Source organism: Lotus japonicus, chromosome 3 (genome assembly GCF_012489685.1).
Source record: "Lotus japonicus ecotype B-129 chromosome 3, LjGifu_v1.2".
Lineage (NCBI taxonomy): Eukaryota > Viridiplantae > Streptophyta > Magnoliopsida > Fabales > Fabaceae > Lotus > Lotus japonicus.
This window is the reverse complement of record NC_080043.1, coordinates 32,480,741-32,498,190: the sequence shown is the minus strand read 5'-3', so window position 1 is coordinate 32,498,190 and position 17,450 is coordinate 32,480,741. Positions and strand designations below refer to the sequence as shown.

At 41.2% G+C, this 17,450-nt stretch overlaps 3 protein-coding genes across 4 annotated transcripts; 2 read left to right on the top strand and 1 right to left on the bottom strand.

The window, feature by feature from the left end:
* Positions 1-2,394: 2,394 nt before the first annotated feature.
* LOC130749388 (mitochondrial uncoupling protein 1) lies at positions 2,395-7,434 on the top strand. Its single transcript, XM_057602736.1, has 9 exons — positions 2,395-2,588; positions 4,588-4,806; positions 4,909-4,987; positions 5,166-5,299; positions 5,401-5,499; positions 5,590-5,694; positions 5,841-5,915; positions 6,293-6,379; positions 7,029-7,434. The coding sequence occupies exons 1-9, from the start codon at positions 2,505-2,507 to the stop codon at positions 7,062-7,064; spliced, it is 918 nt and encodes a 305-aa protein (XP_057458719.1). The 5' UTR covers positions 2,395-2,504; the 3' UTR covers positions 7,065-7,434.
* Positions 7,435-8,551: 1,117 nt separating this feature from the next.
* LOC130749875 (serine/threonine-protein phosphatase 7 long form homolog) lies at positions 8,552-12,425 on the top strand. 2 transcript variants are annotated; one of them, XM_057603239.1, is made up of 4 exons: positions 8,552-9,432; positions 10,040-11,076; positions 11,161-11,921; positions 12,014-12,425. In XM_057603239.1, exons 2-4 carry the CDS (start codon positions 10,044-10,046, stop codon positions 12,347-12,349), a joined length of 2,130 nt encoding a protein of 709 aa, XP_057459222.1. In that variant the 5' UTR covers positions 8,552-9,432; positions 10,040-10,043; the 3' UTR covers positions 12,350-12,425. The 2 variants fall into 2 exon arrangements, with proteins under 2 accessions (XP_057459222.1, XP_057459221.1); XM_057603238.1 differs by lacking the exon at positions 8,552-9,432 and having other exon boundaries at positions 9,677-11,076.
* Positions 12,426-13,569: 1,144 nt separating this feature from the next.
* Positions 13,570-15,956, bottom strand: LOC130742430 (uncharacterized). Its single transcript, XM_057594535.1, has 4 exons — positions 15,392-15,956; positions 14,991-15,301; positions 14,046-14,908; positions 13,570-13,940 (listed from the first exon to the last, which is right to left on the bottom strand). Exons 1-4 carry the CDS (start codon positions 15,928-15,930, stop codon positions 13,755-13,757), a joined length of 1,899 nt encoding a protein of 632 aa, XP_057450518.1. The 5' UTR covers positions 15,931-15,956; the 3' UTR covers positions 13,570-13,754.
* Between the last annotated feature and the right edge of the window lie 1,494 nt (positions 15,957-17,450).

Genomic DNA, 17,450 nt, shown 5'->3' with positions numbered 1-17,450 from the left:
CATAGTCCATTCATAATGCGACATAGAGAAATTCCTCTCCCTTGCTTTCAGCCAAAGCCAAGCCTTGAAACCCAGGTTTGTGTTCATGGATGCTGAACCAGAGATGCTGAATCAATTCATCGATGCACCTTGCTCTTCATCTTCCCCAACCCACCACCCCACACTCCCTGCAAATTTATTGAACAACAAGAACAAAAACTATTCACTTCCCACCCTAAACCCTCAATCCTTCTACATTTCACCCAAATTCACAACCCAGATCTTCAAATCCAAACCAGTATTTTCAAATCACATCCTAGAAGGTTTAAATCAGAACCCAAAAGCTTCGAACCAAAATCAACCATAATCGCAACATCATCTCCATATTTCCATTTCCAGATCTGTGGTGCCACCACCTCTTATTCCTGTTTACGGCGTCGTTACCTCCTCCCTCTTCCTCTCTGTCCAAATCGCACCACCACAACATCCTCTCTTCCAAATCTACCACCACTGAGCTTTCTCTTCCAAGTCAAGCGAATATACAACACCCTGACCAAACCAAAATCAAAAAGCCCTATACAGCCCAACACCTAACTACCTGAAGATACAAACCCCTGTTGGAACCAAGTGTTAGAGTCAAGTCTCACATCGGAGAAGACAAAGTAAGAGGGAGAGTTTATAAGGATATGGACCCATAAACCTAATGCCTTAAGGTTTTGGGTTAATATGTGGTGTCCAAGATCTCCTTGGTGTCTCCCCTTGGCCTCGACCCATGGATCCTCGCCGTGTCTCTCCCCAACAATTGGTATCTGAGCCGATGGTTAGTAACCATAGTGACGGCTGATAGCTTCCGCATACGGGAGGACCATGAGTGATGTGGTTGAGGGACTCACACTTGAGGGGGAGATTGTTGAAATCAAGTGTTAGAGTCAAGTCTCACATCGGAGAAATCAGGGTAAGAGGGTTAGTTTATAAGGAGATGAACCCATAAACCTATTGCCTTAAGGTTTTGGGTTAAGATGTGGTGTCCAAGATCTCCTTGGTGTCTCCCCTCGGCCTTGATCCATGGATCCTCGCTGTGTCTCTCCCCAACAACCCCAACACCATACAACCCAGGAGATAGATCTCCTTTGTAATGGCCATTTGCTTTGGATCTGCATCGCTTTTTGCAATCAATGATTTGATTAGAGTAACTGTGTTGGTCACGTAAAAACGATCTACGTCAATTGTATACCGGGCAAGGCTAATAAGGTCTTTGCTACCTGGTATTGTTCATTTCATATTAATGTGCATGCAACTACTCCAAAATGAATCCTACATACACACACACCTAACCCTTTGGATTTGAGTTTATCAAAACTTCGTACATCCGACTTAGCTAAACTTTAACCTTTTGGTTTTGATCCTCATTTGCACTGACTTTTTCCTAGACATAAATGATTTCTATTGATAGTCCTTCAAAGCAACATGAGTCAGCAGGTAGTATGCTAATGATAGACTCTCAATTTCACTTGGGTATGTCCTTATGCCCTCTGAACTTTTTGAATTTGCATGGTAAAAGGTTAATGGGATAAATGAGAATTTGCGATTCATGTTTGTGTTTTATAGTTAGAATATGATAAACAACTGGATAAGGGCAGATATGATAAGAACAATAAAATAGACTCTTACCCTATCTGACTTTGATAATGACAGAACATGATATAGAAAGAATGAAGCTTTTCATGGAATAAACTTAATTTTAAATTTTCGAAAATAGAAATAGAAATATATATAAATGATGGAATAAGGCATTAATACACAACCCTTAAGAAAGGGGATAAGACCATCCAAAAAGAAGTAAAACCAAGGTCCAAGGACCATCCAACAAAACCAATTGCCCGTCAAACACCCATAAAAAGCGATAAGACGAAAACCCCCAACCTATAACTATCATAATGGAACAACTAATAAGTTATAAGACCCTAGACATAATCAAAACCCAAAAACCTCACTACGACTATCCTCTCGCAAGAATCTGGGCCGCAATTTGGTTTAAGGCAACATCATATGTACAATCATGAACTAAGCCCAAACGTTGACCCATCAAAAGAGCACTCCGCGCCCAAGTCATAACACTCCTAGACTCGGAAAACTCCGGCGGCAAAAACATCAACTCCCTCCCAGCAGGATAAATATCTTCAGCTGCCTCTGTTATATAAAATTTAAAGTTTCTAAATTTAAATTTTTTAAAAATTAATTAAAAGAAATTACCTAAAATTAATCTAATTTCTCCATTGATATCATGATAAAAATTAAAATGACACCATTCATTGGATGGAATATATATAATCTATTATTGCCTTGCTTAAGAAAATTTCCTAAATTATATAGACAAATAATGATTCAGAATAAATGGTTACAGGTCAGATACAGTCACAGCACCTGAAATTGAGACTTTGAAAAAATAAAATAAAGATCAGAGCAAACTGCAAAGCAAAACAGAGGGAAAGGAAAGGAAGGGATCCAAATTGTCTCACGCAACCATGGTGGCGGATTCCAAGTCAAACTCCGATATCTCCTTCGCCAAAACCTTCGCTAGCAGCGCTTTCTCCGCCTGTTTCGCTGAGGTGATCCACTCTTCTTCTGCGAATGTCTCCGCTTGTTTCATGCTATTTGGTTTCTTCCTTTTGTTGCTAGGGAGGGATTCTCTGTTTGTTAGTAATGTGATGATCCTGTGTAGGACTCATCTTTTGGGGTGTTTGTTATAGTGATGGATCTGATTGGCATTGTCACTGTGCTTGATTTCCTAGTAAAAAAACTATTTTTGGTGGTTGTGGCAGAGCAGAAAATTTGGATGATAGTGAATGTTTTTGTGAACTTGAGTTGAATGCTGGGGGGATCATGGTCTAAAGGTGTTCAGTGATATATAATTTTCAAAAGGGTAGGCTTCAAATTGGGTCTACCAGTCTTTTAGTCTTTGTTAGATATAAGGGGTGTTTCTGTTAGTCTTTTGGATCTGTATCTTAGCTATATGTATGTGTTACTGTATTATATTATTTTTAACTTTTGTGTTAAGGCTTGTTAACTTAGGTGTATTTACTTCATCAAAGTCACAGTAAAGGTGTCTGAATAAGACATGAACTCCAATCTTTTCCACCTTTGGATTTATCCCTTTGTGCTGACACTCTTCATTAGTCAATGGTGGTCACAGTGGATTTTGACCACTCTGATGTGATGCAAGGCAGGGACTAGTGTTTGTTTTTCCAAGCAGTGTTGTCAAATCGCGATCACAGACCATCGCGGTGAGCCAAAAATCCGCTATTTCGGCCGCTATTTAGAGGCGAATAGCGGGATTAGCGCGCTATAGTGGGCAATATTGGCGTTGCGATTAGCCAAAAATCCTCTAGCCGCTATATCGGCTATTTGATCACACTGTTTCCAAGGATTAATGGGGGTGAGGAGTGTTCCTTTCTTCCTAATTTGTACATCTTGGAATTGCTGGGACAAAATATTAAACTTGGATACCGTAATGATCTGTATCAGGCTTTTTAATAGCGCGCTATAGAGGCGCAATAGCGCTATAGCGTAGCGCCCTGGGGGTTCACCGCTACACTATTCACCACTATTTGCCGCTAAAGCGCTCGAAATAGCGTTTTTTGGGCTTGCCGCTATGCTACGCTATCCGCCATTAACAACCCTGATCTGTATGGCTGAGAAAACTCAAAACTCTGATATTTTTGTTAATGGAGAAATGGGAAGGGCAGGAATGGAACAAAGACATCTTTTCTTTTGTATACTTTTAAGGGAACGGAATGGAACTTCATTACCCCTGAGTTCCCTCCTTTCTACCTCTTGAATTATTTTCCCTTCTGGTCTATGTTAAAATTCCCAAGTACCAATTGAGGAACTTGTTTCTCTTGCCGTCATGCCCTTTTTTCCCCTCATTACCCGTCATCCAATTACATTATGCAGATCGAGCTGTTTCGTGTTTGAGCTTTGCTGGCAGTAAACAATTACACACTTTAAGAATTGAATAATATTCAAAATTGTCTCCTAAATGCAACAGATTTAGCATTATTTAAGGTATACCTAATGACAGTGTTCCTTGAATATGTGGATTTAGGTCCTGATTTGTGCTTTTATGAGTGGAGAATTGGAGATTGATTTGGCTTATTAATTATTATATATTTGTTCGAAATATAATATAAATATCATTCAAGGCTCCTAACCTATAACTTAAACTTTATGGAGAATTGGTTCACGAGATGGTATTAGAAGCTTTATAACCAAGTGGCCCTGAGTTCAATCTGCCGCCCCCATTCTTCTAATAAAAAGTTGAATTTAAGAACACTTAGGTGAGTTTGTGCATTGTTTACACTTCTAGTCCAAAGAGTTTTACATAAGGGGGCGTGTTAGAATAATGTAAAACATTTATATGTCTTTTCCTAGAACTAATTTAAGGTTTTGGAAAAGTGGGCCCATGATAATATTTATTACAAAGATTACTTATTGCATTTCATGTGTCACGTTCACTTGTTAGTTCTCATCCTGCTTCTTTAAGTACTCATTTGCATCCTTACTTAAAGTTTTTACACAATTGTCATTAAGTCTTTGTGATTGAATTAGGTGTGTACTATACCTTTGGACACTGCTAAAGTTAGGCTTCAGCTTCAAAAACAAGGTATAGCTGGGGATGTAGCCTCCTTACCTAAATATAAGGGTATGCTTGGAACAATTGCAACCATTGCCAGAGAAGAAGGTGCTTCAGCACTCTGGAAGGGCATTGTGCCAGGGCTACATCGTCAATGTCTGTATGGAGGTTTAAGAATTGGGTTATATGAGCCTGTGAGTTTTGAATCTTGTTGCTGAATCTTATTCATTTTAGTTCATATAAATATACTGCTTGCTTATTTATCTCATGCTGTAAATAACATGGATTTTGAACAGGTTAAGGCTCTCTATGTGGGGAGTGACCATGTTGGGGATGTTCCATTGTCAAAGAAAATTCTTGCTGCATTTACAACTGGTAAAGCACAATGCTTGAAGTTGTGCAAATAGTTCTTTATGTTCTATATGAATTGCTTTCCTAGTCTTTGGTTTATTTACCTTTTCCTAGCTGGAACTTGTGTTAAATTTTATCTCTTTCTAGATACTAATTACAAATAACTATAATCACGATCACCTTCACTTTGTTTTGTGAACAGGTGCTGTGGCAATTACAGTGGCAAATCCAACTGATCTCGTCAAAGTTAGGCTTCAAGCAGAAGGAAAATTGGCTCCGGGTGTTCCTAGGCGCTACTCTGGATCTTTAAATGCTTATTCAACAATTGTGAGACAGGTATGTACTAATAGCCTGATTCAATTTATGGAATAGATAGATGGAGCTGGTTTGTTTTATTTTACAATTAATTTTGTTTCAAACCTGTACCTAACACACAGGAAGGAGTTGGGGCACTTTGGACTGGTCTTGGCCCCAATATAGCAAGAAATGGTATCATCAATGCTGCTGAACTAGCCAGCTATGATCAAGTGAAACAGGTACTTTAAAATTTACTATAGGCTTGCTTTGTGAAACAAACTTTTGTTCATCTTCCTCTATATTTTTAAACAACTTTTTTTTTATTGCAGACAATTTTGAAAATTCCAGGATTCACCGACAATGTTGTAACTCATCTCCTTTCTGGTCTGGGGGCAGGGTTTTTTGCTGTCTGTATCGGCTCCCCAGTTGATGTGGTAATTTTTCAGTATTTACTTATGAAAATCTATTGTTCATTCTTCATTTGGTTATGAAGAATCAAGTTTAAGTGAGCTTCTTTCCTGTTTGACCTTGCCATTCTACTAATTCACTTGTTCTATCTTCCTTTCTGGTGTATATGCAGGTTAAGTCTAGAATGATGGGAGATTCTACTTACAAAAGCACCCTTGATTGTTTTGTCAAAACCTTAAAGAATGATGTATGTAGCTTTCCACTGTTACGATTTTCTTTTTTTTAAGAACATTTACCATCATTTAGCTTTAAGTACAACCTTTAACTGCTCGTGGATCATTTGTTGTTGAGATGGGTGCATAAAATTCTTCAAAGCATTTGATCATATTTTATACTAATCGTCTGTGGTGGGCGTGATATGATATGCTAGCATAGCCGGCTGAACTAAATTGTCAAGTTTTTCCTTTTTCCTTTGGGGCAGGGGTGTTTATTTGTGTCCGTAAAAGGAGACATTTACATACCTTTTCTGTCATTTTACTTTGAATGTGGTAAAGAAAAAGGGCTACATTGCCAATTAACGTCCTATATCCTAACTGATTGATTGTGTAATCTGATGTTTTTCAGGGCCCCTTCGCCTTTTATAGAGGCTTCATCCCAAATTTTGGACGGCTAGGATCTTGGAATGTGATCATGTTTCTAACCCTAGAACAGGTACAAACCAATTTCTCTATGCTACATTTCCATCATACATTCTTTCCTTTCTGTCAAAATCCTGCCATGAATTCCTCATTTATTTTGATAGCCTATATGTTTGTTTTGGTAGAGATGAGAAAACCTCAATATTTGCCAAAGCAGGATTTCTATATTTAATATTCAACAAGCTGAGATGTCAATAATGGTATCGGAGAAAGCTTCTTAGGGTGTGTTTGGAAGAGCTTATTTGAGCTTATCGAGTGAAGTGATTGGTTAAAGCCTATGAAATAACTTATGACCTACATATGAGCTCTTTTGAGCTTATTTTCATAACTTTTTACATTAACTTATAAGGAAAACTTATACATATTTTTAATGCTATTTTGAGCTTATTTTATAAGTTTTTTTTTTTTAAAAAAAAAAAACTTATGAATAAGCTCTTAATTAAGCTATTTTCCAAATGCACCCTCTAAGTCAACACATTGAGCAGCATTTTGGTAACCTCTTCCCAGCTTCATTTGAGATAAAAACCCTTCCCAGAACAACACTAGGATAATAATATCCAGCATGGTCATTGATTGTTTCTTCTTGCATGGCCTTCTAAAAAACCGATTTATCTTTAAATTTGTGTTTGCTTGCTCACTTGTAACTTTTGTTCTCATGACAGACTAAAAAGTTCGTCAAAAGTTTAGAATCATCCTGAGTTCAATCAACTACATGGAGGACTCTCTAAGGAACTGATTGCAACTGCAAATGCAGTGGAAATTGTAGAAAATAAAGGTCTACCTCTTCATTTTGCTAACTTGGTCGCACACAATCAAGTATTTGTTTTTTCGAGGGTGAAAAGACAAATGAAAGTAAAATAAATGAGAATACTTCTTATATACTAGCCTTTTAGAATTGTGAGATCTGTAGGAATTGCATGCTGTTTCCATGTAATTCTCTTCAAATTTTATTACGAAACAAGCTTGGACATGAGATTCATTTCACATATGGTGGGGTTTAAGCCTCGGCCTATGTGGATATTTATAAATTTAAACACAACGTTGCCCTTGCCCCTTGGACAAGTTCAATTCTGTCTTCTATGGGGGCTCATCGTTCCTCTGATTCTTTTTGGGTGGAGGAGGTTCCTCTTGAGCTTGTTGATGATTCGGCGTGGTGTCCTGGCCTTAGAGCCTCATTTTTGTTCTTGATTAATGCATGGTTATGTTAAAAAAAGAAACAAAAATATATTGTTACCCCGTGGTTATTATAGTAATATTGCAATAACAAAGTTGAAATCAGATTCGTGGGATAATCAATTAGGGTGCACATTGATATGTTTTTTTATTACAAAGGTATTCCATGCTCCGGTATTTATCAACTGTGTTGAAACTTGCTAATTTTATCATAATGTTATTCATTTACTATTTAATCAAATAATTAAGGTTGCACTACATGTTTCGGACCAAATCTGAATAAGTGAATATCATCCCTGACAAGTACTATTCATTTTCTTCTTTAAGCTGCGTAATACCTTGCTGCAACATATCTCCACATCCTTACGACCTTACCCTTAGTAATTTGAGATTGTTAAGTTAGTTAAAAGGAAATTATTGTAAAGATTTCAAAACTTAGATAATTTAGATAAAATGTCTATTTAACAACCAATGTTGTTCTATTTCTAATTGTGTTTGGATGAGGGATTGTAGAAATTCAGGAGATTTTAAATGCTAGGGAATTCAATTTAATCAATTGAATTCTCGAGTTTCAAATTTTATCGTTTGAATAATATGGTGAAATTCTCTCAATCGCAAAATTCTTTGTTTGGGTAATATAATTGAATTTCGGGTTAATCGTCTACTTGGTCTCTGTCTTTGTCTCGCCGTCTGAAATTAGTCCCTCCCCGGAATTTGTGTCCTCTCGTTTGCAATAAATCTGGAGCAGGTCATCGCCGGAGCCCAGAGCTCCGGCGAGTGATGAATATGCATGCTGACTAGATAAATGAGGCTGACGTGACAAGAGAAAAAAATTTAAAAAATTACATGTCAAATTAATTACCCAAATAAACCCTAAATTAATTAACACATCAGAAAATTAAATAAAATTAACAAAAATAAACAAATCGACAAAATTAACCATAATCTAATTAACAACCCCAAACTAGTTCATTTTCATCATTCTATAACCCACAAACCCCTTTCCATTACATCAAAATCAAAATCCTGGTCTTCATGCTCACCAACACTTGCGGCTCCTATTCTCCTCACTGGTACCACTATGACACCTTCAGGTGACTAAACTAAAACTAACTCCATTTCAAAATTCAAACCAATTTCTCAATTGAAATGAAGAAAAATTACTGAAATCCGTTCAGATTCGTCCTGGCTGCGAATGTGAAGGTGGTTAGATCTGGGTTTTTCATGAGCCTCTTGATGCCGCACCCCTCATCATGGCTGTCATTGGTTCTTATTTATGGGTTTTCTGGGTTCTAATTTCACCCTTTCACCAAAGCCCAAGTCAATTTCTCAATTTTCTCAATCTCATCTTCCTTCGCCTTCAGCTTCATCATCACGCCCATTTCAACTGCTTCAATTAGCCTCTCTTGCGTTTTTCATCTACTTCCATTCTCACCTTCTCCATCTGAAAAATCAATAGAACAGAAACAGATGAATGAGAGAGAGAGGAAAGAGGGACATGGAGCCATTGAAGAAGAAAGAAGAAAGCTTTTGTGTTTCTGAGTTTGAAGAAGATGAAGAAAATGAGTTGGGGGATGGAGGAGGGGAATTGGGTTTAACACCCCAGCCCTTAGGCTTCCCGCCCCACTTAAAGTGGGGAAATTACCGGAAACCCTCAGGATTAATATCGGTAAATGATTTTCCGATACGTATCGGTTTATCATTTACCGATTCGTATTGATATAACAGCATCAGATAGGTTTTGAAACATAATTTTCAAAACCCATTTCCCTCCCCAAATCACTCCCTCTTCAAATCTCTCCCAAACTTGCGTTCCACCACTCCAAGCTTCGGTCCCATCATCATCAAAGCTTCCTCAAAGCACCGGAACTCCCATTCCATTACATTCAAAAGGTAAGTTCCATTTTTATTGATTCTCTCACATTGATTGATGATTAGAGGTAGTTGATGGATTATTAGGTGAATGTTGAACACTAGGGTAGTTGATTATTGATTAGAGGTAGGTTTTATTGACTGAAATGGCATGAAACGGTCATGGGCACGAGTGGGTCGTTTCCAGTTCTGGTTTCTGGGTTACTGTAAAATCGGAAAAACATTTTCCGATTCTGTAATGGAAATTTTTTTTCCGATTCTGTAATGGGAAAACATTTCCCGATTCTAAACCAGTTTAAGGCAGTTTAAGGCAGTTTTTTTAAGCCAGTTTTTTTTAGTTTTCCTCCATCTATTGGGCTGAATATTTTGTACAAATTTTCAAATATTTTAGTGTCATGACACTGGGAAAGGGTGTTGATGGTATCGGCTTATTAGAACTAGGGAACTTCCTTAATGTTGCATTTTAGTTATCTAGATTGACAAATTAGAAAGGGTGTTGATGCTATATGAGAGATGTTTGTTTCTATATGAGAGATGTTTGTTGCTATATGAGAGATGTTTGTACAAGTTGTAACTGTTAAAGTTGTTCAAGTTGTAATTTGATGTTAAATTTGTTTGCTTTTCATAGGAGAATGAAGGGCGGGAGGAAGAGGTCTCGATCTTCTACAGTCGATGATGCAGAGGGTCGCCACGAGCGCTTGCATGCTTCTACGTGGCGCGGCGACCATCGAGCAGCTAGTCAGGCGGTTGAGGCTTCGGCCCCGTCTCCGTCTCCGTCTGCTACTCCGGCCGGGGCTCCGTCTCCGTGTCCGTCTGCTATAGCTCCGTCAGGTGGTCCATCTACTACAGCTCCGTCAGGTACTCCGGCTGAGCCTCAGCCTCATCCTACTCCGGTCTCTCCGATGGTTGAGTTACCTCTTGAGGAGACATCTGGCGAGCAGTCTTCTTCGGAGCCCAGTGGCGAGGAGTCTGCTTCTGAGACTGCTTCTGAGGCCAGTGGTGAGGAGGAGGAGCCTCTTATTCTCCAGGAGGAGATTGATGCTGCTGATGTTGTGCCAGATGTGGTGCCAGAGGGCGGTGTAGAGGGCGGTGCAGATGACGACCTCATCCAGAGGGTGGCACTGTTTCCCGGGGGGCCTGAGGATCTGTCGCTTCTTGCGCATTATTCTGACCACAAGGCTCCTTGGACGTGGCAGGCACTTCTTCGCACAGACCCGCGGTACGTGGACCGTCGGACATTGAGGGTGGCCACTGTTGGGGGGAAGGTATGGAACCTCCCCTGTGATGGCGATTCAGAGGCCCACACAGCTGTGCGACAGCTGCTGCAGCAGACGGGTTTGTATCACCTGCCTTGGTGCGGGTTACCGGAGACAGACCCAGCTGTCGTACTGGCCCTTGTTGAGAGATGGCATGAGGAGACGAGTAGCTTCCACATGCCGTTCGGGGAGATGACTATCACCCTGGACGATGTGTCGGCTATTCTCCATCTTCCCACAGGGTCGAGGTTCTACACTCCGGGCAGAGGGGAGCGAGACGAGGTTGCAGCGCTCTGCGCCCAGCTCCTGGGAGGATCTGTTGCTGCTTATCTGGCTGAGTTTGAGGCGGCGGGTGGCCAGAACATTCGGTTCATTACTTTGAAGACCATGTACACGTCTGCTATGGATGGTATGTCTTAATAATTACTTTATTAAGTTGTATTTATTTTTAGAGTATTATTAATAACTGTTAACTTAATTCATTTCATTGTAGGGGGACGCTATGAGGATGCTGCTAGGATCTGGCTGGTGAACCAGCTTGGTGCCACCCTCTTTGCCAGCAAGAGTGGTGGTTACCACACTACTGTCTACTGGATCGGGATGCTTGAGGACCTCGGTCGCGTGTCGGAGTACGCGTGGGGTGCGATTGCGCTGGCTTCGTTGTACGAACAGCTGAGTCGTGCTTCCCGCAGGAAGACAGCGCAGATCAGTGGGTTCACCTCCCTCGTGCTGTCATGGGCGTATGAGTACATATCCAGCAGCGTCATTATCAGGACGGAGGTCCCCGGCTACACACAGGACCAGCCTAGGGCGCAGCGGTGGTCCACGTCTCGGATCGCGCATTCCGGACTCGATGAGAGACGGGTCATGCTCGATGAGCTTACAGTGGATGATATCACATGGACCCCTTTTGAGGACCATCGAGATGTTCGACCGCGGGATCCCAGGGCCCTCTATTCCGGCTACATCCGGACACCTTACGGCCGGTCTGTGAGCCTACATCTACCAGAGCGGGTTATGCGCCAGTTTGGCTTCATACAGGACATCCCTCGACACCCCTCTGAGATCCAGACGACGGGGTCCCTTGCTGAGACCGCAGATGCTGCCTATGCTGAGTTTGAGCCGCACCTCCGCCCTCAGGGGATACCTGCTACGTATCCGAGAGAGGCGGTGGAGGGTTACATGAGGTGGTATAGCAGAGTGTCACATGTGTTCATCATCCCTGAGGATAGGAGGGAGGAGCTTAGTGCCGTGGTAAGTTTGGATTCTAAACTTGTATATTATTTTTATTCATTCAATTGTGATTTTTGTTAATGAAATTATTTTTGTATATTATTTTTATGCAGTCTGTCATACGTAGGGGTGTGGAGTTGTTGGAGCAGTCCCTAGAGGTGCCAGGTGCTTATGCTCCAGGGACACAGCCCCGGATCCTCACGGAGAGGGCGCTCGATCTCTTTCGACGGAGTTCCTTCGTTGGTACCCAGGGAGTTGCCTTTTCTGCTATTCGAGGAGCCGCAGCTGCGGGAGGCAGAGCTCGTGGAGGCAGAGCTCGTGGAGGCAGACCCCGTGGAGGCGGAGCTCGTGGAGGCAGAGCTCGTGGAGAGGGTGATCCTGGAGAGGGTGTTCGTGGAGGTCGAGCTCGTGGACCCAGAGGTCGCAGGGGGCAGGGTCGGGGAGAGTGATTTTATTACACTTGTTATGTGGGATCCATTATTATGTATATGTTAGGACTTTTTATGTTATGTTATGACTCTTTCCTCTTTTTATTTGCATGTGTTATATTTTTAGTCTTAATATTATGACTCTTATAATGAAAAAAACAGAAACAACGACAACATATAAATAATTCAAAGCATGTAGTAATCCATGACAATAAGTTAAACGGTTACACAACCAAATTAAACATAAGCAACACCGAAAACAAAATTATTCCTCTGTGATATCGATGAAGTCATGGGGTCCGCAATCTTTTGGGAATACCTTCACTAGGTTGGGCAATGTTATATTAAGATAACAAACAGTTCCTCTAGGTGCAAACACAGCAACCTGCAAGTGAAATGTATACTTTAATTAAACCATGCTTAACTGTCCAAAAAATGAAGCAAGTTTCATGTTTAGGTTTCAGACCTTTTGGAGAACGAGAACAGATCCAACAGTTATGTCATTCGCAAATTCATTGTGAGTAAATGCCTTGCGGTGGATGCTAGCATCAACGGCACCCGTGGGGTCCTAAATTTTTGAAATCGTTTGAGAAGTAAATTAGAACGGTTAGTCAAGGGGGACAAAAAACAAGGCCTTACAAAACCCAAACTCAAGACATACCTTGAGGGTAACTTTCGCATCTCCAAATCCATTGGGAGTGCAAGATTTGATAACAGCAACAACATTCTCCACCCTCTCAACGTTCGCTGTCAGAGAGCCCAGCGGAGTGGCTATTCCCCACTCTTGCAGGGCTGATAGCCAAGCATGTGAGTTGAAATCAGGATCGGTTTCGGTTGATCCATGATCTAGCACACGCCTCACGATTTCCTGGGTCGGAATGAGTGGTGTGTTCGGGGTGGATCTACGGGCATACATGGCAGCCTGGATGGTGCCAGCCGGGCCAGGAATGAGAGGACGAGAGCTGCCAGAGTTGTTGCTTTGACCTTTGCAATGGCGGAGGAATGGATTTGGGTCTTGTTCCATTGTGTAGAATGAGGAGTAAGAAGAAGAGTCAAGACACAATAGACTGGAAGATGAGGAATGAAGAGTGAGAAGAAGAGGCAAGACACAACATAGATTTATAGCTCAGGAGTGCGGTCAAAACATTTAAGGTGTACTGGTGGATGGTAGAAGAGTGGTTGGGGCTGGTGGTTGAGAGTAATGTCAGGGTTGGTGGTGGAGGGTAATGAAAATGAAAATGACAAGAGTACATCAAATTAACATTACCAAAAGTACATCAAATTAACATTACCAAAAGTACACGCATGAACCTGCCAATCTACGATGATGTCTAGGTTTTCATCATTAACAACAACCTGTGATAAGGGCCACATTCTACCAAATTACAGAGAGTTTACAAATTAATATTACACAATACAAGAACATTCAATCTGTGGTGATGTCCACATAGTCCGCATGACCACTAAAAGCACCAAGCCAAGCATGGAATTGTGCATCATACATGTCTAAACGTGGACGATATAGGTTCCTCCAGTATTTGGAGGCAAGATCAGCGTGCCAATCCCACTGGGGAGCAATAGTCGGCATAGGATGTCCAGCAGTTAATTGGAGCTGCATTTTAGAGAATAACCATAAAATTAGATAACTTCCACATACAAAAATTAATCGACAAGCTAGTAGGCAACTAAAATATTAGTGTATTTGGTCAAAATATACCTGTACCCAGTGATTTATCACATGTCCAATAGCTATAACAGAATGCTCATCTCGTGGGCCGGCTCCTATCAGTGGAAAGTATGTGTTACAACCCATAGAGGATAAGGATACGAGAACCAATTGGTACTTTGTGGCAACAAGGTATCCCATCTCTGGCAGTTGAAACCATTTGTCAGGGGTGGCCGGGTCACCAATAGGAAGAGTGAGACGATTATGTAAGGCATTAACAACATCTGTGCCCCACATCCTATTATACATTAACACATTGGTCTCAAGTTCTTGTATCAATGTAGCCCTAACCCAAGGCCAACCGTCCTGACCGGCGGAATGCCCCATTAATGCAGCAATGGATCTATAGCCACAGTTACCATCATCCTCAACATCTGTAATTGTGCCAATATATGGATGGAGAAAGGTTGGAAAGTTACACATGAAATGGCTTGTATCAGACTTCTTCACACGCTTCTTCCTCTTTGCTGGTTGTGAAGACTTCATTTCCTCTTTAATCTTCTTGTCAGTAAGTTCAAACGCTGAAGGATCACAAGTCAAGGATCCTATTGCTCGACCCTTGGGTTGTTTGCTCTCCTTCAACTTAGGAGTGCGGTTGGACTTTATCCGAAGCTCAGGAGTACATAGTGTACTCCTTTCAGGACAATATATCGCTTGAAGCTTCCTCCTTACCATACTCTGCCCTCCAGTATCCAAAGAATGGAAATAACGTGTCAGTGCCTCAACTTCTGGGTGCATCTCTCCATGGTTTAGTCCGCAAATATCTGAGCTGCCAGTATCTGCAACAGGTACATGCTCCCAACTTAGGCTCTTCCAGAATGGATGAATGGCCTCGTACGGAATCCTCTCATAATCTGCAAGTTCACAGACATGTTACATTGAATCACAAATATAAATAATTGGAAGTAGTTGAGAGGAGAGTGGTTGACCGGTAACCTGCAAGTTGACAACCGCAAGGTAGTCCATGAGTCTCTCTCAATAAGCAATCGCATCTGCCGCCGGAGGCTCGCATTCTTGTCAGTTCAGCATCAATGAGTTTCAGGCATTTGATTGACACAAATCCCCTAATATTTGTGTAGAAAGGGGTCTTGAAAAGGTGATCAATTTTATTCATACTGCGCTCAAACGATGCTACTATCTCAGTGTGGCGATTGGTGGTCAAACTATGCGACGCATCCCATGATGTGGCCAGGTCACCCTTACTGTTCCGCAACATCAACTTCAAGCTGGCATGTGCACCTTCAGCCCTGCAAACCAACAACGCACATGTAAGAATTAATACTGTAATAATCTATGAAATGAAATACATATAACAAGTCATAACATAATTTTTGTACCTGTTACTTGTTGTTGTTCCAAAATGCATCACATGATTTGTCCATGCCTTGGCAAATTTCTGCTTGTGGACCAACCATGTAGTAGAACAATAAGTGGCAAATTTCAACTTGTGTTTATGCTTGCACATGTTAAACAATTCAATCCAATGAGCTTCAAATTCTGGAACTGTTGGAGCATCTACCAATTCGGCCCACTTGTCCATAACCTCTTGAGCAAAATCATCCGTGCCAACATACTCTTTGCACTTTGCCAAAACACACTTGTTGATGTGCCACAAGCATAGTAAATGGGTGGTGGTGGGAAGGCTTTGTGAAGCAGCACTCAATAAAGCAAGATCTCTGTCCGTCACAATCACTCTAGGCAACCTGGATTGGTCGGAAATCAGAGACTTCATACACTCCAATGCCCAAATGTAGTCCTCTGTGGTCTCACTGCCAATGTAACAGAATGCTATTGAGTATGTTTTATCCGTGGAGGTCAGGCCAACAATCTCGAGCAAGGGTAGTTTGTATTTGCTGGTCTTGTATGTGCAATCCATGATCACTACATATGGGAATGTGTTGAAAAGTTTGACGGCATTCGGATGAGCCCAAAATATATCTCTAATCACTTCCGATCCGGGTTCATTTCGTTCGAAGTGAACATACTTCTCACCGTCCAACTTCTTCAGCAATTATTGTATCTCTGTCAGTGACCCACGAACGGATTGTCTGAACCGCTTGCAAACACCATAAATTTGTTGGATGGTAGTCAAGTTTGAAGGATCTTTTTCCTTCAAGGACGCCAACATCTTTCTAGGTGGAACCCAAGTCTTAGCCTGATTTATCACGTCCTCCTTCGCCTCACTATTCAGTCTACCAGCGTAATTGTGGCCAACTAGTGACTCAGCTGCGAGATGGATGTGTCTACCGTCCATCACCTTCAACCACCAACCTTTATCATCTTTCGTACGTCGTCCTTTTAGCCTAAAAGGACAACCTGTCTTTTGTGTTGACGTTCCTTCAACAAGATCCGGTTCTCTGTAGGGAATATACGCACCATGCTTCTCACACCCCAGAATGACATATTCTTTTCTTCCCTTCGCACCACTATCAGACTTTGTTGTCACCAAAACAAAATTATTTGCCATAGAAATGTCGCGAACCCATTTCATAAGATCATCTTTCAAAGGGAAACGTTGTTTCAGGATAAACAAGGCATAAGGCATAAAACAAGGCATAAACAAAGCAAACAAAGCATGCAAAAATTTGTGCAGTGAGTACCTGATCAGTATGATACAAATGAGAGACATCTATAGATATAATCGGAGGTTCAGCTAGTGATGGTTGCTCCTCTGGATTATCATTTTCCAATCCAGCAGCATGTATCAATTGTGATTCACCAAAGAAAAATGACTCTGTCATCCCTGGAACAAAAACGGTAAATCAATAACCGACCATATAACGGTAAATCAAATTCCGACCCTATAACGGTAAATCAAATTCCGGTACTATAACGGTAAATCATTTACCGATTCAGTTCACGATTCAACAGCCTAAATTACCAACTTAACTAACTAAACTAACTACTTAAACTAACAACTAACTACTTAAACTAACTATAAATAAAGTACCAAAGCTAACAACACTTACCAGAAGTTAAAAGCTTTCCCTTGGTGGTGGTGGTGTTGGTGGTGGTGGTGGTGGAAATGTGGAGATGGTGGTGGTGGTGGGAAGGTGAAATGTGAGGGAGGAGTGGAGTAATGGAGAATAAGGTAGTTTGGGCGAGTTATGGGGGGCTGGTGGGGGGTTGTTGGAGGGAGGAGTAATGGTGGAGGGGTTGGTGGAGGGAGGAGTAATGGTGAAAAGGTGATCAAACTTCCAGATTACAAATCGGTAAATGATATACCGATACAATATTAGAATCGGTTAATTATTAACCGATATTGTTCTTCGTGTTCTGGGTAATGGGATGAAGGTGTTCATACTGAGGAACAATAACGGTAAATGATTTACCGATTGGTATTTTGACATCGGCAAATCATTTACCGATGGGTAGTTTTGGAATAAAAAAAAATGC